The following is a 25,858-nucleotide window of genomic DNA, read 5'->3' on the forward strand; positions in this document are numbered from 1 at the left end:
CCACTTCCTCCTTCCCACCCACCATTTAGGATATTTAGACACATGTGTAGATTAGTCTCCTCCGAGATCCTCTCCACCTTTCTCTCTCTTTGTGTGTTTGTCTACAGAATGGATCTCCTGGTTAGCTTGATGGCAGACACTGCACAGATCAGAGATGCAAGGGCAGAGGTCAGGGGTTCACGTCCCCAGGCCCCTCCCACAGCCCTGTGGTTGGCAGTGACTTCACCGTCCGCTGAGGAAGCCTCTTCCCCTGACCTCTGCTCCCTCCCTCTCTTCCAGGCCAGGAGTAGTGGTAGCTCCATGAGACTAAAAGTCCCTCACGCTTTGCTTTTTCACTTCGCTCTGCCCTTTCTTGGTAAACAGGACATTTGCTGAAGTCTCTCCAGTGTTCTTCCTGAGAACACTGACTGTTTCTTGCTGGGACCCTGACTGATACGATAATTGCCAGCAGAAGTGACCACACAAAACAGGCTCTAAATGGGACGCTGGCCTTGGTGCACGTCTGTTTGATGGGTGTGTGGATAAAATCCTTGCCCAGGGAAATCGAGTACCAGGAGCCTGTGTCATCCAGGGACATCCCAATTCCTAAAATTATCACCAGCGGTGGCATGGGACGCTGTGCGAGTGGGTATCTAGTCGCTTGGGCAAATGCGGGATTGCAAAGACCTTGCAGTGGGCTGGCTACTTCTGAAGGTTCGGGAAGCTACACACCAGGGAAAGGACGGTTCAAGCCTCGGGTGTGACAGTGCCCTCAAGGCAAGCCACCGGGAACCCCTGCAACTCGACAAGCTGGGATTCGTACTGGTTTGGAGACCAGTAAGACCACACACCCTGGGGACACACAGGGGGACCCCATGTAGGACTGGGGCTTTTGTAGGTGATTCGGGGTAAGGTGTAAGGACGCGGGGTCTCGCTGTGGATTGGGTGCCATCTGGAAGCTTCTTAATACTTCCCATCTGGAAGGAGAGGCGACTGGCGGGCGGCTGAGGCTGTGACGCGAGGGGGGAAGCGGCGTTCCAGCTCGGGTGGGAGAGGGTGGCCACTGGCGGGGGCAGTCCACGCGACTGACTGGAGTGGCCAGCGGCTGTCTCCTGCTGCTGCCTGGAAACCGCCTGTGTCGACAGCAGAACACCAGGCCCGGGGAAGCCGCCTCGGATGGAAAAGCGCAAAGCTGCGTGGAGACTCCAGAGACTGCCCGTCCAGCAGCGTCGGGCAGACCGTGCCGAGGGGCCGGCGGGCAGCAGGGGCATCGGGCGGCCTCACTGCCGGAACACTCGGAAGGCCGCGGCCGAACCGGGTCACGCCGGCCACTCGCTGGGCGCAGCCGGGCCACGAGACCGCCGCATCCGCGGCGGCTCCTATCACAAACCGCACGGGCCAGCCGCGCCCAACTGCCAGCCGCGCCCAACTGCCCGCCGCGCCCCAGGGCGCATGCGCACACTGCCGGCTCGGGAGCCATTTCGCGGGGCCGCGGCGCAGGGGGTGCAACTGCGCAGGCGCCCAGCGGGAGCGCGCGCGCCTGCGCGAGAAGCCGGAAGCGGCGGGGCGCACTGCGCCTGCGTCGGGGCCGGGCGGGGGCGGGGCCGCCGTCAGCTGACTGAGGCGGCTGCGGCCTCGCGGGACCGCCGTCTGGTCGCGTCTCTGTCAGCTGTCGGTGGGCTAGGCGCGGGGCCGGCCGGACCATGGCGACCACCGTCAGCACGCAGCGCGGGCCGGTAGGCTCCGGCGGGGGCGAGCTCCGCGGCCTTCGGGCACAGGGAGGGCCCGACGCCGGGCTCCGTGCGAGCGGAAGGGAGTCCCCGGGAGGGAGAGGCCGCGCACTGTGCGGGTCCCGGGGAGGAGGAGGCCTCACGCTCGCTGGGTCCCCGAGGCGGGGGGTGGTCGGCGCCCGGTGGTTCCCCGGGAGGAGGAGGGTCGGCGCCCGGGTGGGGGAAGGTCGGCACCCGCTGGGTCCCCGGGAGGAGGAGGTCGGCGCCCGTTGCGTCCCCAGGATGGGGGCGGGTCGGCGCCCGCTGGTTCCCCGGGAAGAGGAGGTCCCGTCCCCACCGGCGAGCCCCCGGGATGGGGGCGGGTCGGCGCCCGCTGGGTCCCCGGGGCGGGGGAGCGTCGGCGCCCGTTGCGTCCTCGGGAGGAGGCGGCCCCGCCCCCACCGGCGGGCCCCCCAGGTGGGGGAGGGTCGGCCACCGCTGGGTCCCCGGAAGGAGGCGGCACCCTGTGCCTCGAGTGTTCCTCCGTAGAGGAGCACCGGACAGCGCTTGAATGAAGGAGGGTCCAGGCCCCGCTGTGTCCGTCGGTTTCTTCGGTAACGCATGAGGGGTCCTGAGCTGGGAGTCCTCTTCCGCCCCCGGCCCTGGAGCCCTGTCTCCTGCGCCGCTACTGTGTCCTGGTCCGAGAGCAAGGCTCGGGCTCCTGGGGAGTCGCCTCCAGCCCCCATTCAGACTGGGTTGGGGTGCCTGACCATGAGCAGTGACGTTTGTTTATTTAAATCACAGTCAGAGTCTTGAGTTGGGACAAGGTTGTGGTTGATGCTTTGATGTGGGTTCAGCAGGGAAGTCCCCGCAGCCCTGGCCTCTTCACCCTCCCGTCAGGGTGGACAGATCTTGTCTGTGTCTCTCCCAGCCGAGACGAATCTATCTACACGACATCTTTCTGAGTTTGAGGAAAGCAGGTCTTGGTGGAAGCCTTTTGGGCACAGGTGCTCTTTCTGAGCGTTTGAATGGACTTCGTGACAGACATGGGTGTGGAAAGGTCCCGGAGTCCATCGGGTGGATTCTGGCCCCTGACTCCACGTCTCCATCTTCACTGCACACGGGGGCTTGGAGCAGGCTGAGCGTCGGCGCTTCCTCCATTCTACATGGCGGCTCCTCAGAGAAGCTCGGGGCGCAGATGATCCGCTCCCCTGGGGCAGGGCTGGTGTCCGTTCTGTCCCGGCTCAGACCTGCTGGGAGCTCAGGGCCTTCATCAGGCAGGATCCACAGGCAGACATACGCAGGCCTGCTGGGACCCAGGGGAGGGGAGCGCGTGGTGAAGGCGGGCCTCTTCTCGTCCAGAGGGATGTTGGCCCTGCGCTGACGTAGGGCTGTGACGGGGCCCAGGCGGCAGGGGGTGTCCGGATATGAGGCCTGTGCTGTTGAGGTCCCAGTGACCCAGACGACCTGCATGTTCTCTTGTCAGGGTCGTGGGCCCCACACGTGGACTGGCAGGTGTTTGAGGGGTGCTCCTCAGGAGCCGAGCTCATGCCGTGAGGTTCGGTCTGGGCCAGAGCAGCTGGGGGCTCCGGCCCTTGGGCGCGCTGGCCTCGGTGCAGGGGCTCTCATGTCTTGTGCAGCATGGCTCACTGATGCCGCCGCCAGGCTCACAGAGGAGCCAGGCCTGGGCCTGGAGGTCTGACCTGGAATCGTGGTGAGCAGTGGCCTCCCTGGGCCAGGGCGTGGGGTGAGTAGGGTTGTGGAGGAAGCACGTCTGACCGAGACTTGAGGGAGGGGGAGCATGGAAAGCAGAGCCTGAGAGAGCGGGGAGAGCCGCTGCTTCGAGGCTGGGGGGTCCTGGGCGGGGTGCCTGTGCTGGGGGCGGGGGGGTCACTAGAGTGTGCTTCCTGTTTTTTCTGGAGCTTTTGCCTGGTACCTTCCCTCTGGTTCACGTGTCCCCGCCAGCCTACCCCCCGTGGGTGAACTGCACTTGTAGAGGCTTCCTTTGCTGTCGGCGTTGGGGGCCCTTCCTTGTGCGGTTACTAGAGTCTGGCGGAGACCTCCTCCCTTGCCAGGATATGTGGACTCGGCGTTGCCTGCCCCCCGCCTACTGTCCATACAGACTGTATTTAAGGACAAGTAGACCACACTCATCTATACCAACAGGCCCCCCAAAACCAAGCAATAAAACTCAAACACAACTCTCTGCCACCCCTGGTGAGTCACAGGTTCAGCAACAGTGATCACTTCGTGCAAGGCTGACGAGGACCCGGCCATCACAGGCCAAGTGGCGTCACCCGACAGCTCGCCCTCAGGCCTCACGAGGCAAATGACAGAAAGGGGCTGTGCTGACCAGCCCGCATCTCCAAAAGCTGGACAAGTGGCCCTCATTGCTCCCGTCGGCCTAGAGTCTGTCCTGTGCGTGCCTGGCGCAGTGGGGCCCGCGGACGGCGCGGCGTGTGGCAGAGCTGCGAGACCAGCCGGGGCCTGCAGCAGGGGCTTCCTGTGCCGGGTCCCGGCCGGGTGGCACGCCCAAGGGCCAGCCCTCTGCTGGGGATCCCAGCCCGGCCCACACAGGACAGGCAGCGTTCAGCCTCAGCCCAGGGTCACTGACCAGGGGACCCGGGCCGACTCTGAAGCCTGATGTCTCCTCCTGTGCCTGGGGAAGGACGGATGGGCAGGGCCCCCGGGCACGAGAAGGCAGAAGTGGCCCGCCCACTTGGAGATTCTCTCTGTCCCCTAGTAGGGCGCCTGAGGGCCTGGGGACTGACTGAAACTCCAGAAGATGTGGCATTTGTGTCTTCAGAATAGTTTTCCCTGAGTGGCCACTGAGGGTTGCCCGCCCTGTGCTGTCTGCCCACTTTCAGCGGTGCTGGCATTTCCCTTCTGACTACCTTCTCCACCCTGTGCTTCTGTCTGGTCCACAGAGGGTGAAGAAGCACGACTGGGCACCCACGGGAGCGACTGTGTGGGGGTCGGAGGAGGTTTGTGGCACGTGTCGCTGCAGACCCTGTGCCATGCTGTGTGCCCGCAGACTCTAGGCCGACGGGAGCAATGAGGGCCACTGGTCCAGCTTTTGGAGATGCGGGCTGGTCAGCACAGCCCCTTTCTGTCATTTGCCTCGTGAGGCCTGAGGGCGAGCTGTCGGGTGACGCCACTTGGCCTGTGATGGCCGGGTCCTCATCAGCCTTGCACGAAGTGATCACTGTTGCTGAACCTGTGACTCACCAGGGGTGGCAGAGAGTTGTGTTTGAGTTTTATTGCTTGGTTTTGGGGGGCCTGTTGGTATAGATGAGTGTGGTCTACTTGTCCTTAATTACAGTCTGTATGGAAGGCAAGACGCAGGCTCAGGTCTTGCTCTGTCTTTGCAGTATTCAAAGGAAGGAGCGGTTCATCTCTTCGGGCTGGTGCGTGGCTTTGTCTCTCTCTTGGTTGGAGTCTGGCCCGAGCTCCCTTCTTGCTCAAGTGGCCCGCTCTCGCCAGGTGAGTCCGTCCCTCTGGCCCAAGTCCGGGGCGAGGGGTGGCTTCTCCGCCCAGCTGGCCCATGTCCTGATTCCCCAGGCTCCGTGAGCTCTGCTCTGGATTCTCTGTGGCTGAGCTAGGAGCGCTTCCGGGCTGAGAAGGCCCCGTCTTCCTGTGAGTCAGACCTTGTTGCGTGTGGTGGCCCTGCTGGCCTGTGCAGGCCTTTCTTGTTTGGTTTGTTGCGATGAGGGATGCCAGCTTGCTTTCAGGGAGCGTCTGCCTGGTGGATTTCCGTTCTCAGACTCACTCTTTTGAGTGCGAGTGTCGGGTGGGTCTGCCGTCAGCAGCACGCACTCGACCATCAGGTCTTCACCCTTTGACGGGAATGTGTTATTGTTACGTGCACGGTTACACACACGCTGTTTGTTCCCAGTACTTCCTTTTGTGCTTTTATTTGCCTGCTTTTCTTCTTTTTCTCTCCTGCCTTCTGTTGGAGTCATTGACCCAGGTACGTTCCATTTTCGTTCTCTGCTGGTTTGGAAACACGTCATTCTTCTCTCTTGTTGCAGTCCTCCTGGGGACATCACCGTGTGGCCCAGGGGGCTCTCAGGTCCGTCCCTGTAACGGCCCTCCTGGGCAGCAGGCGGCCTTGGTGACCTCTGCTTTCCTCCCAGAAGTGGTGTTATTTTGATGAGCTTGTGTTTGTTCAGATGGATTGTTCGTCCTGCTTTCTCTGATTCCTGAAAAGTCTGTGTGATATCTGGGACTCTGAGCTCACGGTCCCCTCCTCTCCGGATGTGAAGGTTGCCCGTGTGGCCTCTGCAGCAGACCCCCTCTGCTCAGGCGCCCGCGTCTCCGCGTCCTTCGCCCCGCCCCCGCCGATGCTGCTGCCCCGGCCAGCACGGGAGGGGCCGCTGCCTGTCACAGTGGAAAGGCCCCGGGGCAGAACCTGCCTGCATTCTGTGGGGCGCAGGAGTGAGCAGGTGGGGAGCGGGACTCAGGTGGTGACTTGTCTGGGGTTTGTTCTGGGGCCTCTGAAAATGGCTGCAGCTGTGGACACAGGTGTGATGTCCCTTCCTGCTGGGGGTCTTCATCTTCATGGGGATTTCCTTCATTCCCTGGGACCCTCGCTGAAGTTCCCGTTGCCTCAGGCGGCAGCCCCAGCCCCTTTGCAGCTCCCACCAGAAACTCGCGCACACCCACAGGTTCTCTTGTGGCTCTGCCTTCTGAGCAGACCCAGAGTCCGTTCCTTCTCAGCCTGGGCACCTCCACACCTGCCTCCCCTGCCCAGCTGGTCCCCGCTGTCACCCCTGGGGCCAGGCCCCAGGCAGAGCCCGCTGTGCATGCAGCCCCTCGCCCACCCCCACCCCGGCCCCTCCTCGTCTCCGAGTCAGAGCCCGGCGCTCCTGGAGCCCGTCCGCCTGCCATGCTCCTGCCCTCCCTGGCTTGCCCGGCTCTGGCCACCTCCCCGCCGTCCCTGGAGCAGCCCCCCGGGCTCCTGGCCAGGCCTGTGCCCCACTTCTCCCCAGACCCTGCTTGCCGCCCCTTCCTGCCTTCAGGTCCCTGCGGAGGCGGCGTCTTCTCCCAAGGCCGCCTCAGCCGGCCACGCCGTCTCCCCTCAGGCAGCAGTGGGACCTTGTGCGGTTGCCTGTCTTCTGCTGTGACCCGAGCCCCGCGGGCGCTGCGATTGCCCAGCGTCTGGCTGTGAAGACGCGCACGTGCGGTGAAGCTAAGGCCTTGCCGTGCCGCGCCCGTCCACCCCGCCCTGCTGCCCCACAGCCTGCCGGTGGGGCCGGTATAGTGCAGTGTGGACGGGGCGCTCCCGGTCAGTTGACTGCAGTGTGGACGGGGTTGTTGCGTCTGAGTCAGTTGCGCCAGGCCCTGAGCAGCATGAGAGGCGCAGGCGCTCCTGGCCGGGCCCCCAGGGGCCGCTCACTGTCTGTCCGCGGCGTGGTCTGGTGCGCGTGTGGCTGGTGGTGCCCTCTCTGCTCTTGCCCTCTGGCATCCTTGTGCCCACTTAACGCCTCCTCTTGGCCCCCGTCCGGGGCTCACGTGGACTGTCCGCAGGGCTGGGACAGCCAGACGCTTGGGCTTCAGTGGCCTGTCTGAGTCTGGGCCATTTAGGAAGTTGGGGCAGCCTGCAGGATAGGAACTGGAGGAGAGCTGGTCTCCGGGAAGGACGGGGCTGTTTGCAGTGACACCTGGCAGAGGACAGGGCTGGGGGCTCCATGGAGTCCTTCAGGAGCCGACCCCTCCTCGGCTGGCTTCGGAGGCGCTGGTGGTACCCGCCTTCCCTCTGGTGGCTTCCAGATTTTTCCTTCTCGTTCCTTGAGGCAGGAGGAGGATGGGGTGGGCAGGGAGGGTGACGGCGCAGAGACCCACTCCATGGCTGCAGTGGCCCGCGTGGTGATGGTGGGAGTTGCGGGCCTCAGCGGGCACGTCCTGTGACCTCCCGGGTGTGGGGTGTGTGTGGCTTGCTCCTCCCAACAGGCCACTGAGGCTGCTGTCCGGCTGGTGGGGCTGTTGTCAACCACCCCCGGGCAGGGAGCCCCCAGGGCCTGCTCTGGCCCACTGCTGACTCAGGCCTCCGCCCCCCGCGGCGCCTGCAGGCGGGCAGCTGCCTGGACCGGGAGTCTCTGGGTTCTGTGCTGCTGCACCAGCTCTTGGCTGTGATGACCCCCCGCCCTCCACCCAGGCCTGAGCCTGGCCCACTGTCCAGTGGCTCCCATGTGACCTGTGCTGACCCAGAGCCAGCGTGAGGATGCTGAAGTGGGGGCACAGCCCCGGGAGTCGACTCACGGCAGGGGACACGGACTGTGCAGGAGCGGAGCGGCCGTTCCTGACCGTCCCCGCAGGGTCCTCAGGGCTGGCAGGCGGCCGCTCCGAAGGACAGCGGGCGGGGGTGGGTTGTGCTCGACCCCGGGGGCGTGGTCACCAGGAGTCAGGGTTAAAGCGCCAGGCAGGCTGGGGCGGGGCTGTGGGCACGTGGCAGCAAGCAGCCCGAGGGCTCTGGGCGGGTGCATTGTGGGCACACGGGCTCTGGTCTTGGCACTGGGGACTGGTGTGTCCTGGGTGCCTCAGCCCTTCCTGAGGGGTGCGGCCACAGGGTGTCATGAGCGGCCTGCCTCCCGAGGCCCGTGCTGGGACCCGCTCTGCTGCGCCACCACCCAGGAGACGCGCCCCACAGCGCCTTGGGGAGCGAAGGAAGGTGCTGAGCCTTTCCTGGCAACGCGGGCTCCAGGGTGCCTGGGCCCCGCCCTGCGCTGGGCCTCGAGGCAGCGGAGCTGGGGGACGTGGAGTGGATCCCGGTGTCCCCAGGGAACAGGCCACGGGGGACAGTGGCGAGGGTGCCCGTCGGAAAGGCCTCTCTGCCCCTCCATGGTTCCCGGCTGTCCCGGCGTTGGCATCAGACTCGCGGGGGCCCTCTCCATTGTACCGGTGCTGGTTCTGGGGCGAGAGCCAGCACGCTGCTCGAGCAGCAGGGCACCAGGCTGAGGGTGCAGTGGGGGCAGTTCAGAGCTGGCAGGAGCGCTCTCCCAGGGGCGCCGTGAGCGGGGCAGGCGGCTGCCGTTTGGATGCCCACCGCAAGCCGTCTGGTCAGCCCTGTGGGAGCCTTGGCGTCTGGCAGCGTCTGGTGGTCCCTGGCGGTCACTGTCCATAAACGTGATTGCCAGAGCTCACCGTGACATGCAGGGTCTTCTCTCCCGTGTTCCCTGAAGCCGCCGTGTCCTTCAGGGCCCTGCACAGGGGTCTGTGGGCCCTGCGCTCTGGGCACCAAGGGGGGCTGTGGCCTTGGTTCCCCCCAGTAGCCAGGCCTCTGTCGTGGGTCCTGGGCCCTGGCTGTACTGTGCCGCCCGGTCCTGCACCGCCCCCACCCGGCAGAGCGCAGAGGCGGGTGGTCCAGGTCCCCAAGCACACAGGGCCGCCTGCCCTGGGGGCCATCTCTCCATACTCAGCGCCCCTGCGGAGCCCAGCTGGCCCGAGCTGGGTCTCCTGTGGTCTCCGTGGAGTCGTCACCGTCTTGCCGTCAGACCGCACGTGCTCCACTAGCGGGCATGTGCCCAGGAGCCGGCGCTCTCCCGTCACTTTCCCTGTCCAGGGCCAGGTCCCGGGGCTTCTGCTGGTCAGTCTGTTGGCTTCTTGGTCTCCAGGGTGCTTCTGTGTGTGAGCTGTTCTCCTGAGGCGTCCGCACAGAGGCTGTTCCGAGTCTGCGGGCATCCGGGCCTCAGGCTTCACCCAGTGAACAGCTCGTGGTGGGGAGGCCGTGTTTGCCATGGTCCTGGTCTGCGGCGGGGACCGCCAGCATGTGGACAAGCGCATCTGAGGCCTGAGAGTGGCTCGCAGCCCCGGCAAGGGTGCGAGACCTGCTTTCAGGCAGGGACGTGCTCGGGCCTCCACGGAGCCCCTTGTGCTGGGCGCCCTGCCCCCGGGAGCACAGGCCCTGCAGGCTGGAGCCCCAGACCCGCGTGGTGCAGGCAGGGGGCCGGCCTGGGGCGGGTGTCCCCGCACTGACGCCGCGGTCCTGCAGGTATACATCGGGGAGCTGCCCCAGGACTTCCTGCGCATAACGCCCACGCAGCAACAGCAGCAGATCCAGCTGGACGCACAGGCCGCGCAGCAGCTGCAGTACGGAGGGGCGCTGGGCACCGTGGGCCGCCTCAGCGTCACCGTGGTGCAGGTGGGTGCAGCCCCCAGAGCCCACAGGGCCGAGCGCAGGCGCTGGGGCTGGGGCAGCGGTGGGCGGCCCCGGGCTACTGTGGAGAGCATAGCTCGCACTGGAGTCCCCACCCCTGGGGTCGGGGCAAGGGTGGGGTTTGGGGGGCAGTGAGCAGCGTGGAGCAAGTAAGTGGGAAGCAGGTAGTTCGTCTTGAGCTGGGTCCAGGGCTCCCTTGGGCTCTGTGTCAGGAAGATCGTGGGCAAGGCTGGAAGGCCCCGCATTTGGCCTCCTGGGGGTATCCAGCCCAGTTCGAGAGCCCTCAAGTGGGGGTGGGAGGAGGGTGTGTGACCCCACGGCCTGTTGCCGGCACCGGGGGTGGTGGGCAGTGACCAGAACGGGGAGACTGCAGGAGGAGCAGGCGGGGAGGAGAGCCACGCTTCAATGTTGGGAGACATTCAGTCAAGGGTGCTTAAAAGGAGGTGCCTGAGGCTGAGAGACGAGGACTTGAGGGGGGAGGTCCCGCGGCGACATGAGGCGCGTGTCCAGAGGTGGGCCAGCCGGTCCTCCGTGGAGGGGCGGCTCTGGGGCACGATCGTGGGCAGGTGCGCCAGAGCTCGGGGTGTTGGCCCGAGAGGGGTGCAAGGAGGCTCCCAATGGGCAGGGCTTCCTCCAAGCCTTCAGAGGGAAGAGATGGTGTCACACGGGCAGCAGGCTCTAGGGGTTTTTTAAAAAAATCAGCCTGTTGAATATGATTTGCGTGTCAGGATGCACTGGTTTGAATTTGTTTCTGTGACCTCTTGACACATGTGTCCACCCCTGTGATAAGAGCATTTCTCCAGCACCGTGGAAAGTTCCCTTCCCTCTGCCTGTCGTGGGCTTGCCCTCAGGCCCCAGGACGCTTCCTGGAGTCTGTCCATTGCTCAGCAGGAAGCAGGGTGCCAGCCCTGGTCACCGTGAGGCTTGGGCTCCAGGGGATCAGGCCCCTCAGAGCGGATTCCCAGCCCCCCCGGGCACTGGGCAGGATCAGTCACCGCTAAGAGTCCTGCCCGGTCAGAGAGCCAGCACGGTCGCTGTCTGAGAACGCAGAGAAGGCCTTGGCCAGGCCTCGCCTCTCAGGAGGGTCCCGACCCCTGCTTCTCTGGGGCTCAGACCGTGTCCCAGGACGGCCTGCCCTTTCCACCCTCCTCCCCGGGAGTGGTGGTGGGGCCCAGCCCTGCTCAGCAGCAGGTGTGTCCTGAGACGCTGGGCCCAGCCCAGATTGCCTCCTTGTTCCTGGGCCCCAGAGCACGGTTGTCCTCAGAACGGGCTCTGGGACCCCATGGACAGCAGAGTCTGAGGCCGCTCGAGGCCATTACCTAAAACAGTGCAGGTTTGCACGTGACCACAGATCCCATGTACTCAGAGCCATCCCTGGGTTACTTGTGACACCTAACACGCCGAACATGCCACAGGAGCACAGTTGTCATACGGAACAAGGCTGTAAACGCAGTTGCTGGTGTGGCAGATTCAGGTTTTGCTTTTGGAAGTTTCTGGAACGTTGTTTCCTGGTACAGTGCCTTTCACTTTGGACCTGTGGTTGTGGAGGGCCCACAGCACAGTGGTGGCCGTGTCCAGTGGGTCAGCACCCAGAGCAGCCCGGAAGCTGTGGGTGGTGGGGAGGCCCCCAGGCGGACGGCTGCCGCCCCGCCTCATGCGGCGGCTTTGTTTCAGGCCAAGCTGGCCAAGAACTACGGCATGACCCGCATGGACCCCTACTGCCGCCTGCGCCTGGGCTACGCCGTGTACGAGACGCCCACGGCCCACAACGGCGCCAAGAACCCGCGCTGGAACAAGGTCATCCAGTGCACCGTGCCCCCGGGCGTGGACGCCTTCTACCTGGAGATCTTCGACGAGGTGGGCACGCGGGCCACTGCGGTTCAGGCTCCTGGCTGCTCCAGAACGTCGGGCATGTGTGCATGCGGGGTGCTGTGGTGTGACAGGCGCTCTGTGCCCCCAGAGTCTCTGGAACCTACACTCAGACACGTCACCACCGTGTTCAGAGTGTGGGCATCGCCTGACCAGGCAGGCCAGGCACTGCTGTCCGCACATGGCTCAGGGCTGACGCAGTCAGGCCCTTGGCAGGGTGGGCACTGGCCTCTCTGTGGGTGAGTGGCAGGAGCCTCCTGAGTGTCCCCGGGGTGTCGGGCGCCCCGGGCCCTTCTCAGCCTGGCCCTCCACGTGCCCCAGCCCTCCTAAAGCCGGCTCAGGGTGGGGTGGGCGGCAGGGCTGGGAGAGGCTGCGGCCCTCGGGGCTCGGCCCCCTCCCTTGTGTTTCCTCCCGCCCCGCAGCCTCATCTCTGGGGCCTGGGGTGGAGGGGGAGGGGAAGGCGTGGTTCAGGGGAGCGCGTGTCTGCGGGGGTTTGGCCCCGCGGGTTGGTGCAGGCGATGGTGGTGGCTCCCTGGAGCCCCCTCCCTCCGTGTGGACCCACAGGAGGGGAGCGAGGCGGGTGCTCCGTGCTGGGCACACCCTGCGGGGGGAGGGCCCTGGGAGCTCTGGGGTCACGTGCCTTCTTCCGTCTCCCCCAGCGGGCCTTCTCCATGGACGACCGCATCGCCTGGACGCACGTAACGATCCCTGAGGCGCTGAAGCAGGGCAAGGTCGTGGACGAGTGGTACAGCCTGAGCGGGCGGCAGGGCGACGACAAGGAGGGCATGATCAACCTGGTGCTGTCCTACACGGTGAGGCCGCCGCCCCGCCCTGGTGCCCCCAGCGCGGGGTCAGGCAGGGGGCCCGGGCCGGCTGACCCCCAGCCTCGGGGCTGCCGCGCTGGTACCTGCTCACCCCTTCCTGGCACTGGACCAGGTTACTGCGGGTTCCCATGTCAGCACGTTGACTCCTGGGTACATCCTGCCTGTTGAGCAGATGCTTCCACATGGCTGGGACGCTGCTACTGTACTTAACTAACTGCAGCCAGAGAGAGGCCGTCCCGAGGCGTCAGGAGTCTGAGCCTGAAGTTCACACTTCGGTTTACGTTCTTGAGCAGCGTCCTCTGTTGATGTTCGGCTCAGGGGTCATCTCTTCTCAGTCGGGGTTCCGCAGGTCTGACGACAGACGCTCCACCCAAGTCGTCGTCCTCTGCCCGCAGAGGAGCCTGTGGGGAGTCGGTGTGAACGGGAGTCTGACGGTGCGGACAGGGCGCGTCCCTGCCTCGACCCGTGGGGCTCCAGGCCCGGTGCTGTCCCCGTGCAGGGTGCTCCTGTTGAGGCTGGGTGTGCGTGTTCTGCCGTGACCCTGGGCCATCTTGGGTGTGTTTCAGTCGCTGCCGGCCGCCGTGATGATGCCGCCTCAGCCCGTGGTCCTGATGCCCACCGTGTACCAGCAGGGTGTGGGCTACGTGCCCATCACAGGTGCGTCTGCCCTCCCCGCAGCACGTCTGCTGGGATGGCATCAGAGCAGGAGGGAGGTGCGTGGGGTGTCAGACTAGAGGCTGGGCCTGCTCTGCAAGTGGTGCCTGGAGAGCCTCCCTAACCGGGGGTCTGCTGCTGTGTGTGGGCTTCTGCACGTGTAGGGAATAGTTTTTTTTTCTCTGTCGGTGCAAAGGTGAGTTGAAACGTATGGAGACGGGGAAGCGTGATTTCTGAGTGTTCTGAGTCACCATAGCGCGAGGCACGTCCTGTCGGGTGGGTGGACGGGCTGCGTGCCTGAGCCCTCCTGCGTGCGTTCCCCGTACGCAGCCGTTGACCTCACAGCGTTTACCTTTATGACCCGGTGGTTTGCGTCTTGCAGCAGAGTCAGGTTGGGTTTGGCTTTTCTCTTGGATTTCTGTGCTTTCACGTCAGCCTGTGGTCAGTTCCCACCCTGGCTCTGGTTGGAAGTGACTCAGCTCCCCTGCCTGTGAACGTCTGTAGGACGGGGTGGGATGCAAGCGTGGGAGGCTCAGCGCCCGGGAGATGGGCAAGGACGCGCGGATGCCGTGCACACGGTGGTGGCCACATCCTGAGAAACCTCTGAGCTCTTGAGCAGAGCGCATGGGAGAGTGAGGGCTGGAGTTACAGCCCTGGACCCGGGCAGGGGCCTCAGGAGAGGCGGGGTGTCTGCTAAAGGGTGAGTGTCCCAGAGCCGGAAATGCAGGCCGTAGCAGGGTGGGGGCTGCAGACGGCGGGAGCTGGCGGGTGAAGCCGTCAACACCCCTGTCTCAGGTCCCCTTCCTGCTCCCCGCAGGTTCAGGGTGGCGAGCGGGCGCCTGCCCAGCTCCGGAACGCCTGGGCCCTTGGCCTCATGAGGCTCAAGGGCCCGTGTGGGACCCGGCAACCTCTCGCCTCTCAGGATGGTCAGGACTAAGGGGCGGCGGGCGCAGGCAGCTGGGTGCTCAGCGGGGCCGGGCCAGGAGGAGGCTGGGGGCTGGGGGCTGGGGGGCGGTGGGAGGAAGGGGCCGGGCCCCGCTCCTGCCTCGGGTGCATGTCCGGCCCTGCAGGCGGCTGTGTCCATCACATGCTTGGTCCCACCCCTGCGGCTGGCACCCCTTCGCCTCAGCGCTTGTCGGCTCTTCTGCTGGTTTTGGTTTGGATGGTTTTGAGCTGCCTTTAAGCTGAGCTCAGACAGGAAAGGAGACCATGTGAGCTGTCGGGCCTGGTTGGGTGACTGTGCTTTTGAGTTTCTAAAGACAAATGATTTTAAATCCTTTTCTGCTCTTCAGAGTGGTGTTTGACCAGGTTCTGTCTCTGTTAGCCGTAGGGTCTCAGTAGCACCGTCTTTCCTTGTGCTGGTCTGTTTTCCTCACGAGATGGTCGGAGCTTTGACTTGGGGTCTGGTGGCTCCAGGTCTGAATCTTCAGCAGCTGAGATGCCTTGAGGTTCTCAGTGTCCACAAGGGATTGAGGGGGTGAGGCTGGCGTGGCGAGCTGACACTGGAGCCCCACGTGTTGCCCATGTGGAGTGGGGGGTCTGCTGTTCCCAGGACGCTGGCCCTGGTGGGGTCTCCTTCCTTGTCAGGGTCTGACTGGGACTGGGTGCCCAACTGGGAAGGCCTGTCCTGGAGCGCTGGCAGAGAGGGCGGCGGGGGAGTCTCAGTGCTTGGGGTGGGGAGGGTGGCAGCTGGGGGTGGCCACGGTGGGAGGGGCTGACCCCCATGGTGTAAATGGCCGAGGTCTGCTCACCCCCGTTTCTCCTGAGTGTCTGGCCTATCTGAGAGGTAATGTCGGGGGCCGAGATCTCTGGGGTTATGTTGGGGTGGGGAGACCTCTGGGGTCATGTTGAGAGGGGAGACCCCTGGGGTCATGTTGGAGTGGGGAGATCTCTGGGGTCATGTCGTGGTGGGGAGACCCCTGGGGTCATGTTGGGGTGGGGAGACCCTTGGAGTCGTGTTGGGTGGGGGAGACCCCTGGGGTCATGTCATGGGTTGGGGGAGATCTCTGGGGTCGTGTTGGGGGGGAGACCTCAGGTGAGACCTGGCCCCACGGTGGAAGTGCTGCCCGCTGAGCCCACCTCTGCTTGCAGGAATGCCCACTGTGTGCAGCCCCGGTGTGGTGCCCGTGGCGCTGCCCCCAGCTGTGAGCGCCCAGCCCCGCTGCAGCGAGGAGGACCTGAAGGCCATCCAGGACATGTTCCCCAACATGGACCGAGAGGTGATCCGCTCCGTGCTGGAGGCCCAGCGGGGCAGCAGGGACGCGGCCATCAACTCCCTGCTCCAGATGGGCGAGGAGTCCTAGACACGCCCGCCGTCTTGCCGCCTGCCCGCCCACCCAGCTCCCCCGAGCACTGTCCCCAGCAGATCCCCGTGAACGCGCCCCACGCAGCCCCTTCCTCGGACGTCCGTGTCGCCACCCTCGCCCTCGTCTGGGATGCATGTGGTTTTGGTTCTTGCAGCCGTTCTCCACGTGGTCGGGTTGGGTGGGGTGGCTCTCTTCCCGCTTCCTCTCGGAGGGTAGAGGTGGCAGGTCCCGTGCACACGCCCACTTTCTGCCGGCCGTCCTCCCAGGAGGCTCTCCTGGGAGCAGCTCCCCCCACAGGGCTTCGGTTCTGGGCCCCTTCTGGGTGGACAGGTGGTCTCTGGTGATGCCACCTGACTGGGTAGACACACTAACGTGAGGCACAGAGGATCCACCGACAGCTGCTGTGGGTCTTGTTAGGACTTCAGGACGAGAAACTTCTCTCCTCCCCGTGGTGGTCTTCGTGGGCCTCTCGCTGGGGCCGGGCAGACCTCGTCTCGGGGCCCAGCCTGTGCGCGGAGTCCTGGGCCCAGCCTGGCATCTGCAGCCACGTCCTGAGCCTGCGGCCCCGTAGTCTTTCCTGCTGCCTCGCCCTCCATGCCATGTTGTCCCAAGGGGTCGCCGCCCCCAGACACGCTCTGACCACAGAGCTCAGTGAGGCGGGTGTTGGGGGCAGGCCCAGTCCTTGGCCTTGTCTGTCAGAGGGTCTCTAGGACTCTCAGCTCACCGCCGACCTCGTGTAGGAAGCTGGGCCCCAGGCTGGGTCAGCGTGACCGCCGGCACCAGGAGGTCTTCTCAAGAGGCAAGAGGCGCCCCGCGGCGTGGGTGGCACCCTGCTGCCTCTGGCTGTGTACACTGAGGATGGGGCCAGGCTGGGTGGTGCCCCGTGGAAATGGGAACACAGTGCGCTCTGACGTGGTTGCTGCTGTTGGCGGTCAGCCGTGGTCGCCGCTGTCTGGAGGCCTTACCCAGCCTCTGGACATGGAGACAGACCCCACCCGGTGACGTCGGGCAGTCACCTGAGGCGGCGAGGACTCAGAGCCCAGTCCTGTCCTCCACGTAGGCTTAATGGGATGCCGGCCAGAGGTCAAGCTGACCAGACTCCTCCCGTGGTGACCCGGGGGCGGGGAGGCCTGTGAGGGGGGTTCAGACCACCGGTGCCTTTGCCGCAGGCTCTCTGTAGATGCGTGAGACCGACTGGGCAGCCGCAGCCTGGCTGCAGCATTGTGACCACAGTCGGCGCAGCTCTGACAGGCCGACCCAGCCTGTGCACCCCGCCCAGTGGTCCCCGGCCCAGGCGGCCCCACGCCGCCTCCCCACCGCCGCCTCCCCCTGCCTGGGCCTCCGAAGACAGGAGTCTTGGCTTCAGGGCAGCTGCAGGCCTGCCAGCTTGGGGTCCTTTGTCATGGACGCCTGCTGCTTCACTGGGTCAGAGGAGGGTGCATCTGTGGGGCCTCAAGACGTCCGATAGCCCTGCTGTCCCCGCGCTCTGCTCACGTCCATGCGCGTGTCCCGGATGCCCCTCGGGGGTCCTCAGCGCGGCGCCCGTGGCTGCCAGGCCCAGGACAGGGCGCCTTGCAGGTCGTCGTTGCTTGGTGTCGGAGAGGAGAGGCGTGTACAGCGGGCTCCCCACCCCACTCCCGTTTCAGGAGCCCTGCCGGTGTTTGCAGAAATGGTCCTTGGAGCTTTGAGTTTCAGGTCATTCTGTTGGGGTCCAGGGTCCAGGTTCCTCTTCGATTGTAAGATATGTTTGTACCTTTCAGCCTTCTAACTTAATAAACGGTCTATGGAAAAACAGAGAATCCAGTCCTTCAGAGAGAGTTTACTGTTTTTGTTCCACTTTAATCTGGCTTGTAATAAGCCAGTTGATGAAACGGTTTACCAGCAGACTAGTGAGTAAAAGCACAGGGCAGAGGTTGGACTCTGCCCAGGAGCCTGGAGTGTGAGCGTGGAGCTCAGAGTGTGTGCACGGAGCTCAGAGTGTATCCATTGAGCCTGGCGTGTGAGCATGGAGCCTGGTATGTGAGCATGGAGCCTGGCGTGCGAGCACGGAGCCTGCATGGAGCCTGGCGTGTGAGTGCGGAGCCTGGCGTGCGAGCATGGAGCCTGCGTGGAGCCTGGCGTGTGAGCATGGAGCCTGGCCTGTGAGCGCGGAGCCTGGTGTGAGAGCACGGATCCTGCATGGGCCTGGTGTGCGAGCACAGAGCCTGCATGGAGCCTTCATGGAGCCTGGCGTGCGAGCGCGGAGCCCGCATGGAGCCTGGCGTGCGAGCGCGGAGCCCGCATGGAGCCTGGTGTGCAAGCGTGGAGCCTGCATGGAGCCTGGCGTGTGAGCGCGGAGCCTGCATGGAACCTGGCGTGCGAGCACAGAGCCTGGCGTGCGAGCACAGAGCCTGCATGGAGCCTGGCGTGTGAGCACAGAGCCTGGAGTGCGAGTGCGGAACCTGCATGGAGCCTGGCGTGCGAGCGTGGAGCCTGCATGGAGCCTGGCATGTGAGCACAGAGCCTGGCGTGCAAGCACAGAGCCTGCACGGAGCCTGGCATGTGAGCACAGAGCGTGCGTGGAGCCTGGCGTGTGAGCATGGAGCCTGCATGGAGCCTGGCGTGTGAGCGCGGAGCCTGGCGTGCGAGCACGGAGCCTGCATGGAGCCTGGCGTGTGAGCACAGAGTGTGCATGGAGCCTGGTGTGCGAGCACGGAGCCTGCATGGAGCCTGGCGTGCGAGCGCGGAGCCTGCATGGAGCCTGGCGTGTGAGCGTGGAGCCTGGCGTGCGAGCACGGAGCCTGCATGGAGCCTGGCGTGTGAGCACAGAGCGTGCATGGAGCCTGGTGTGCGAGCGCGGAGCCTGCATGGAGCCTGGCGTGTGAGCGCGGAGCCTGGCGTGCAAGCACGGAGCCTGCATGGAGCCTGGCGTGTGAGCACAGAGTGTGCATGGAGCCTGGCGTGTGAGCACGGAGCCTGTATGGAGCCTGGCGTGAGCACGGAGCCTGCATGGAGCCTGGCGTGCGAGCGCGGAGCCTGTATGGAGCCTGGCGTGCGAGCGCAGAGCCTGCATGGAGCCTGGTGTGCGAGCGCGGAGCCTGCATGGAGCCTGGTGTGCAAGCGTGGAGCCTGCATGGAGCCTGGTGTGCGAGCGCGGAGCCTGGGTCTGTTGTCTGGTTGGGCTTCCAGAGGACAAAGCCCGGGCACTGGCCCCAGCCCACAGGCACTGGCTGCCCGGTCCAGTTGCCCCATGTGTGGCTCTTCTCCAGGGTGCTCTGACCCGGGAGTAGGCCGCGGGATGTCCCCTCAGCTAGCCGAGCCCCACTGGTCTCGGGGGCGTGCCCCCGCCCCTGGAGGCACCTGCCGGTCCAATGCTCTGGGTCTTCATGGGCCCGCGCATCCCCAGGCCCCGCCACGGAAAGCCAAGCCTCACAGATCTCCTTGCCCCGAGGGCCCTTCTGGGCTCGTCACTCACACAGCCTGGGATGGGCTCCCAAATTCCAAAAGCTGGGTCTGACCCGGGCACTGCTCTGGGTCCTCGGCCTGTCCCCTACCCCGCAGCCGGTCCCCTGACAAGGCTCAGGGTTTGTCAGGCCCCCGAGATGCCTCCCCAGCCCTCCGTCACCCATGCCTCAGCCCCTGCAGCCTGCACGCTGACCCCCCTCAGTTACGGGCAGAGGGGCGGGCTGGCCCCGCCACTGTGGCGGCTCCGAGGGTGCCCGTCGCGGTGCCCGGCTCCCCTGCGGAGCTCCCTGGGCTGCAGTGCTGCCGCCCTTATGTTGAGGCTCAGACCCACTGCCTTCGTCTGCAGACCAGCCCTGTCCTGTGGGGACACCTCCATTCCCACCAAGAAAGAGCCCTGGAGACTCGTGGGTGGGCCAGGTGCCCCAGCAGCGGCTCTGGTCCTCCATCTAGGTTTCCCCACGTCCCATCTGACGCTGCAGGAAGACACCGGCATACAGGAGCAGGGTCGCTGGGGCTCGGGAGGCCCGCTCCGGGTGTGCCACCCACTGTGGGCTCCTGACCCCTCCTGGTCCCCACAGCTGCCCAGCCCACCCCAGGGCCCCATGCAGCTGCCCGGCCCCCTCCCAACACCCACCCTCCCCGCACCCAGCCCCTCTCTTGTGGGTCATCTGGATGCACCCTTTTTCTGCTTCCAGCTGGGTTGCTGGACAGGCTGGGGAGGAGGCACAAGCTTTTGCCCGCATGGCAGGACTTTGTCAGCATTTGTGGGACGAACGACAGCAGGAGGGGTTTAGAGCTCAGCTGGGCCCCTGCCCACGGTGGGCCTGAGGGTGGGGCACCTGCCTGAGCGGGCCCTTGGTGCAGGGGGGCTCCCAGAGCACAGAGCTGGGCCTTCAGGGCTGTCTTCCCTGTGCTGATGAGAGTAATTTATCCTCATTAGCACTTCCATTTTTATTTTCAGACGTAATCTTCAAGGACTTCCTGGTGGGCCAGTGGTTAAGTCTCTGCACTTCCCCTGCAGAGGGCGTGGGTTTGATCTTGATCCCTGGTTGAGGATCTAAAATTCCATATGCCACACAGAAGACCTAAAATAAAGTTCTCATGAAAGAAAAAGGTCTATCACGAATCACACGGGAGCCTCCCGAATCTCTCCAGGCTCCTGGCCCTGCCCCGGTGAGCCTGGAGGCAGAGCTGGGTCCACCTGAGCTGCCGAAGTTCACGGCGGTCCAGGGGGGCCCGTGACACCAGGCAGATGATGAGGGTGCCCGGGACCCAGCTGATGGGTCAGGGAGACACAAGGCCTGGGGAGGCGGGGAGTGCCCAACGGGGTCCCAGTCAGGGCCCTGAGTCAGAACTGGACCTGACCGGTCAGCCGTGGGGCTTGCCTGGAGCAAGTGCAGAGTGGCCGCGGGCTGAGGGGCAGCACCTGGCAGTCCCAGGGCCCTGTGGGCAGGACCCAGCGGCGGATGCTGTATCTCAGCACTGTCCCAGTGACTCTGGGTTTACAGTTTCTGAAGAGAGATGGAGCCAGCTTGCCCAGCGACTCTAATCATAGCTGGTTATTTCGCCAGCAAAAGTGAGTTTCTTCAGCGACTGCAGCCCGGGATATACGAGCAGTGGTGGCCCACACGCAAATCCAGAGGTCACGGAAGGGGACTTGCTACTCGAGGGAGAAGGGGGAGCTGGGAGGGGCTGTGATAACCAGAGTCCATTGGAGGAGCCGGGTCCAAAGTAGGGAGGCTTCCGGGGGCTGGGCCTGTGCGGTCTCTGATTGGCTGGGCTGTGGGAAGCAGAGGGAGGCTTCCTTCCTCCTGCGGGATGGGAAGGGGCAAGGCCTTCCTGTTGGGGGTGGAGGGGGTGTGTTCCCACTTGGGGTGACCAACACCGCCCTGAGGGTGGGAGAGCTGAGCCTGGAGGCCCGTCCCAACTCCAGCTTGAGCTGTTTCCTTCACTCTACCCAGGCAGGGAGCAAGCCTACAGAGGACGTCAGCACCCTCGTTTCCAAGGTGAGCTCCGACCTGCGGAGCGTGAAGACAGGTCACACACGTGAGCTCCAGTCTCTGGAGAGAAGACATTTCACACACGTGAGCTCTGGTCTGCGATGAGTGAACACAATTCACACACGTGAGCTCCAGTCTGTGATAAAAACAGTTCACATGCGTGAGCTCTGGTCTGTGGCAAATGACACTCCTCAGGTGCCTCGAAAACATGCTTAGTTCTGGAAGAGGCCCGTGGTGTAAGAAGACGCTGTGCCTTGAGAATGACTGAAGTATAGGAAATGCTGCTGTTTCACACGTGAATTAGGAGACTAAGGCCAGGGCACGGAGAAGGCAATGGCACCCCACTCCAGTACTCTTGCCTGGAAAATCCCATGGACGGACGAGCCTGGTAGGCTGCAGTCCATGGGGTCGCTAGGAGTCGGACACGACTGAGCGACTTCACTTTCACTTTCATGCATTGGAGAAGGAAATGGCAACCCACTCCAGTGTTCTTGCCTGGAGAATCCCAGGGACGGGGAGCCTGGTGGGCTGCCGTCTATGGGGTCACACAGAGTCAGACAGGACTGAAGCAACTTAGCAGCAAGGCCAGGGCAGGACCCGGCCACGGTCGCCCAGGAAATCAGACTGAGATGGGGGAGTGCGCAGACCCCAGTGGCGGCTGGGGGAGGGGCCGCCAGCCCCCCGCAGTCTGTCCGTAAGCTTGTCAGCCCTGCTGGACAGTTTCCAGCCCAGTCCCAGAGGGGTCCTGCCCTGACTAGACCTTGGTGATCTGAGTAGGAAAGGCCACGAAGAGACCCCAGCCCCCACCTTCCCTGGGAGCTGAGGACCGCAGCCCCTGGGGGACAGCATGAGTCACTGGTTCCCAGGTGGGCACCCTGGGTGGGCCCCAGCGCTCAGATAGCGGAGGCGGGCCCTGTGGTGTGCAGGGCCTGGAAGACCCTCCTCTCACCCACCGGGCTTGCTTGGCTGCAGCCAGCGCTGCCTTGCCCTCCGCGGGCAGCCTCCCCTGTCTCACAGGGAGGTGCCCGTGCCATGCGGGTAGGTCAGGCCAGGCCTGCCACCCGCTCCTCGCACCCAGCTCGTCCTGCCCCACCCGGTGCAGACCACTTTCTCCACTCAGGATGAAACAGCGGAAAAGAAAGGCAGCAACCCCTGCCCTCGGTGGAGAGGAGACATGAGGGTCAGAGACGGGGCAGGCTGGCCCGTGACAAGCGCCTGCAGGAGGTGCGGACAGCATGGGGAGGGTTTCCTGCGTGGACACACTGACCCCCCAGAGGCTCATCTGGTCTTTGCGCCTGTGAACAACTTCCTTCTAAACCCTTCATGTTCGCAATCACGGTGATAGTGTTTCCGAGCCCTCGGGCCACCCTGACTCCGCCTGATACTCCCAAAGCCTGAGATGGACCCTGGGGGCCTCCTTGCCACCTGCTCTGCCCGCCCTTCCTGGAGGTTCCAGCAAAAGCCTGAGGCGTGGGGTTCAGGGACAGCCCAGCCCCCCGGATGGCAGGGGAGCCCAGGGATGCAGCTGATGGGAAGAGACACCAGGACCAGGAAGCGTGTGTGATGCTCGGCCTTTATTTGCAAGACTGGGGCTGCGTAAGCACAGGGCGTGCCGTGGGGGCCACCCCGTCCCTGGCCTGCCCCTTGGCCCTTGTAGCCTCAGCCCAGGGTCCAGACACCGGCAGGCAGCCAGCCTGCCTGACGCAGCTCCCTGGAGGCAGCCGGCCTTGCCTGCCCCGGCCTCAGTCTGTGGTTCGCTGCAGGAGGTAGCCAGTGGGGGTCTGTGCCCTGGGGGCTTCGAGGAGCACAGAGGCCGCGGTGGGACCCGAGCGCAGTGGGGTACGGTTTTTTGCACAGCATCGCCGCCTCCTGACACCGGCGAGGGTCGAGCCTGGGTGTGCCCATGTTTCAGATGACGGTCATCTGACCCTGATGGCCAGGGAGGTGGCCAAACAGGCGCGAGGGGCTCTGAGGGCAGGACCTCGGGTCCTCCTCAAGCCGACCCCCACTGTGCTGTCACCCTGTAGGGCCCAGGTTTCACCAGGGCAAGTGCAAAGAGGGCGGGGGCAGTGGTACCCATGGAAGGCATGCCTGGGCACCCGTGGTTTCCATGGTGGGGGGGGGTGCCTGGGGGTGCGGAACGTCATACAGTGGTGAACCCCAAGACTGGGAACGTGGATGAGCTATCCTCGAGAGTCTGGGGCGAGGATGCGCAGGCCGGGACGCAGCTGCACTCGTCCACGTGGGTGTAGGTGTGCTGGAAGGCCGTCCCATCGGGGCACTGCATGGTCACCACCTCCTGGTGGGTCCTGGTCTCCTGGCAGCAGGAGCAGCTGCACTGCCTGGCCTGTGCCTCCATGGAGTACCTGCAGACGCACAGCCTCAGGACCTCCCCTCTTGCCCGGATCACCCGGCTCCTAGTCTCTTGGGGGTCCGGAGACAGTGGCTGGCTCCCTGAGCGCACAGCGCTGCTGGTACTGGCCTGGACAGCGCTCTGGGTCGCTGAGAACCCCAGCTTTCCCCAGCCAGGCCCTGCTCTTTCCCAAACCAGCTCCTCAAACTTGCCGACCGTGGCAGATCTCTCCTCTGGGAACCTGCCCTGGGCCGTCCAGCCAGGTCCAGACCCTTCCTCCTGCCTCTTCTGCCAGGGCTCACAGCTGGCCGTGGCCTGGGTTTCTGGGGGGTGGACTCTGCCACCAGCTCTGCCCTGACAGTCCGGCTCAGGGAAGGTGCTTATTCTGCCTGGCCCCAACAACGGGCAGACCTTCCACTGGTAGCCCTGGTGCTCTGACCCCCGTGGCCCCTCCCAGCTGCCCCAGGCCTGGCTCAGGGGGTTGGGGAGGCTCAGGGTTTCTGCAGCCCTGCTGGGGGGCCCTTCCCTCTTCCCTGTAGCAAGCTGGGCCCTCCGGCCTCAGCCCCAGCGCAGGGGGTCCCTCTAAAGACAGGGTCACGTGGGGCACCGGCTGGTGACCACGCATGTGTCTGGGGCGTGGGTGGAGGGCACGGGCGGCTCACCGGGACACTTTTGGGCAAGAGCCCTCGCAGAAAGAGACCTTGACGGCGGCCTGGGTGACGCAGCCCCGGTGTCGCAGGACCGTCATGTTGGTGTGGACCTGGCAGGCGTCTGCGCAGAGGAAAGGCAGTGGGGGCAGGTCTCCAAGGACCCACGTAACCTCCCGCTCAGGGTGGGGGTTCTGGCTGGGGAGGGCAACTTCGGGAGGAGTCAGTGGGCGGGGCTGACAGCGCTGAGAGGCAGGAAGGGGAGCCTTGACTTACCCGTTTGCACACAATAGTAGCAGCAGCCGATTTTCTTGAGGATGCCCTGCAGGGGGAGGGGCAGAGGCGGGGCTTGAGTGGGCGGGGCTTCGTGGTGGGTGGGCGGGGCCTACTGGGGATGGACTCTGGGAATGAGTGGGTGTGGGCTGTGGTGTGGGCGGGGCTCCTTTGTGGGTAGGCGGGGCCTCTGGTGATGGAATGGGTAGGTGTGATGTGGGCGGGGCTTCTGTGCCAGACACACACCTTGCAGGTGGACACGTCAGGGCAGACCACAGGCATTGGGGTCAGCATAGGGGGTCCGTCCCTGGCCTGGCAGTGGTACTCCGTGCAGTTGTCCACGAGGCTGTTGACCCAGGTCTCGTTGAGCTGGAATGAAAGGGGGAAAATGGTTGGGGGCCGGGCTGGGGATTACCTGGTGGATGAAGAGGAGCTGGTCAGGAGGGTCTCTGCAGGGCAAGGGTCGAGACTGAGTGTCCCCTTACCTGGACCAGCTGACCGTCCGGTGCGAGGCAGGCGGTCTGCACGCACTCCCCGCAGCACTGCCCGGCCACCGTGGAGTACTCAAAGCCCTGGGGCAGAGGGTGGTCACGTCCCACACCTAGCCCTCCTGCTCTCCCACCCACCCTGGGGCCCAGGGCTAGCCTCCTTGGAACCCCCTTTCCTCTGTGAGGCATGCCCCTGCCCAGCCCCCGGGTCCTCTCTTAGCTTCAGCCCTGCTCCCAGCACCTTCTCCACTTCGGCCCTCCAGAACCCTATCCCAGCAGCCTACAGGTCCGCCTCCAGCCCACAGCCCCATACCCCACACTCCTGCTTCACTCCCTCCTTTTGGGACGGAAAAACCTCCATGAAGGCTGAGCTGGAGGCCCTCCCGGGGGCCCAGGGTCCGGTGATGGGCCTCCCCAGGGGCCTAGCCTGGCCTCACCTGGAGGCAGGTGGTATTACAGGCCTCCTCCTCACACCGCACAGTCGGGTCCTCACTGTCCGTGGACAAACAGGTGCACGTGTGGCACGGAGTAACCCCTGGGATGGTTGCACCAACCTGCAGTGGACAGGGTGAGGGGAGGTGACCCTGAGGGGGCACCAGGGCCAGGCCCCCTCCCTGTGCCCGTGAGACCCACAGAGCGGTCTCCTTCCTCTTCACACAGGATCAGAGACATGACCCTGGATGAGTGCAGACTGGGGCAGCCGGGACCCCAGGCCGGTGGGAGGGGCAGTCCTGCCCTGAAACTCTTGCTGGGAGAGCCTGAAGCTAAGCTCCCAGTGGCTCTCAACAGCAGCTGCCTCTGAAGGGCCTGGAGCCTCGACCCATCCGCTGTCGTGGCAAGAGGGGCACAGGGGTCCTCGGAGGACGTGCTGAGTCTGGAGCCCACCCCCTGCCCTTTCCCGACTGCCTGGACACGGAGCCCTTACCCCATAGAATGTGCCATTGAAGGTGCACAGCAGAGGCCCTGGAAGGAAAGGGGTTGCTGAGCGCCTGCCGGAAGGCACCCAGCCCCAGCCCCACCGTCCCCCGAACCCTGAGACTCACGGCAGCTGAAGGTGGGGCAACAGTCATCCTCCACCTGGGTGCGGACCAGCTTCTCTCCCAGCCGACATGCAGGGGGGCTCTGGGGGCACGTGCTTGCATTGCAGACTGCGGGAG

At 64.8% G+C, this 25,858-nt stretch overlaps 3 protein-coding genes across 4 annotated transcripts in view; 2 read left to right on the forward strand and 1 right to left on the reverse strand.

Annotated features, from left to right (window-relative positions):
* The first annotated feature begins 1,532 nt into the window (after positions 1-1,532).
* TOLLIP (toll interacting protein) lies at positions 1,533-17,295 on the forward strand. 2 transcript variants are annotated; one of them, XM_061407452.1, is made up of 6 exons: positions 1,533-1,715; positions 9,679-9,828; positions 11,518-11,700; positions 12,372-12,524; positions 13,103-13,193; positions 15,282-17,295. In XM_061407452.1, exons 1-6 carry the CDS (start codon positions 1,683-1,685, stop codon positions 15,491-15,493), a joined length of 822 nt encoding a protein of 273 aa, XP_061263436.1. In that variant the 5' UTR covers positions 1,533-1,682; the 3' UTR covers positions 15,494-17,295. The 2 variants fall into 2 exon arrangements, with proteins under 2 accessions (XP_061263436.1, XP_061263435.1); XM_061407451.1 differs by having other exon boundaries at positions 1,565-1,715; positions 13,036-13,193.
* Positions 17,296-17,919: 624 nt separating this feature from the next.
* On the forward strand, positions 17,920-22,516 carry LOC133241636 (uncharacterized). Its single transcript, XM_061407453.1, has 2 exons — positions 17,920-19,758; positions 19,902-22,516. Exon 1 carries the CDS (start codon positions 18,075-18,077, stop codon positions 18,990-18,992), a length of 918 nt encoding a protein of 305 aa, XP_061263437.1. The 5' UTR covers positions 17,920-18,074; the 3' UTR covers positions 18,993-19,758; positions 19,902-22,516.
* Positions 22,497-25,858, reverse strand: part of LOC133241637 (mucin-5B-like) — a 41,255-nt gene continuing 37,893 nt past the window's right edge. The window contains exons 47-56 of the mRNA XM_061407454.1: positions 25,745-25,849; positions 25,627-25,664; positions 25,139-25,255; positions 24,699-24,785; positions 24,460-24,582; positions 24,217-24,262; positions 23,956-24,064; positions 23,155-23,306; positions 22,950-23,067; positions 22,497-22,809 (exon numbers count right to left, since the gene is read on the reverse strand). Of these exons, the coding sequence (XP_061263438.1) occupies positions 22,683-22,809; positions 22,950-23,067; positions 23,155-23,306; positions 23,956-24,064; positions 24,217-24,262; positions 24,460-24,582; positions 24,699-24,785; positions 25,139-25,255; positions 25,627-25,664; positions 25,745-25,849 (1,022 nt within the window). The 3' untranslated portion in view covers positions 22,497-22,682. The remainder of the gene's footprint in view (positions 22,810-22,949; positions 23,068-23,154; positions 23,307-23,955; positions 24,065-24,216; positions 24,263-24,459; positions 24,583-24,698; positions 24,786-25,138; positions 25,256-25,626; positions 25,665-25,744; positions 25,850-25,858) is intronic.

The sequence above is a fragment of the Bos javanicus genome, chromosome 29, assembly GCF_032452875.1.
Source record: "Bos javanicus breed banteng chromosome 29, ARS-OSU_banteng_1.0, whole genome shotgun sequence".
Classification (NCBI taxonomy): domain Eukaryota; kingdom Metazoa; phylum Chordata; class Mammalia; order Artiodactyla; family Bovidae; genus Bos; species Bos javanicus.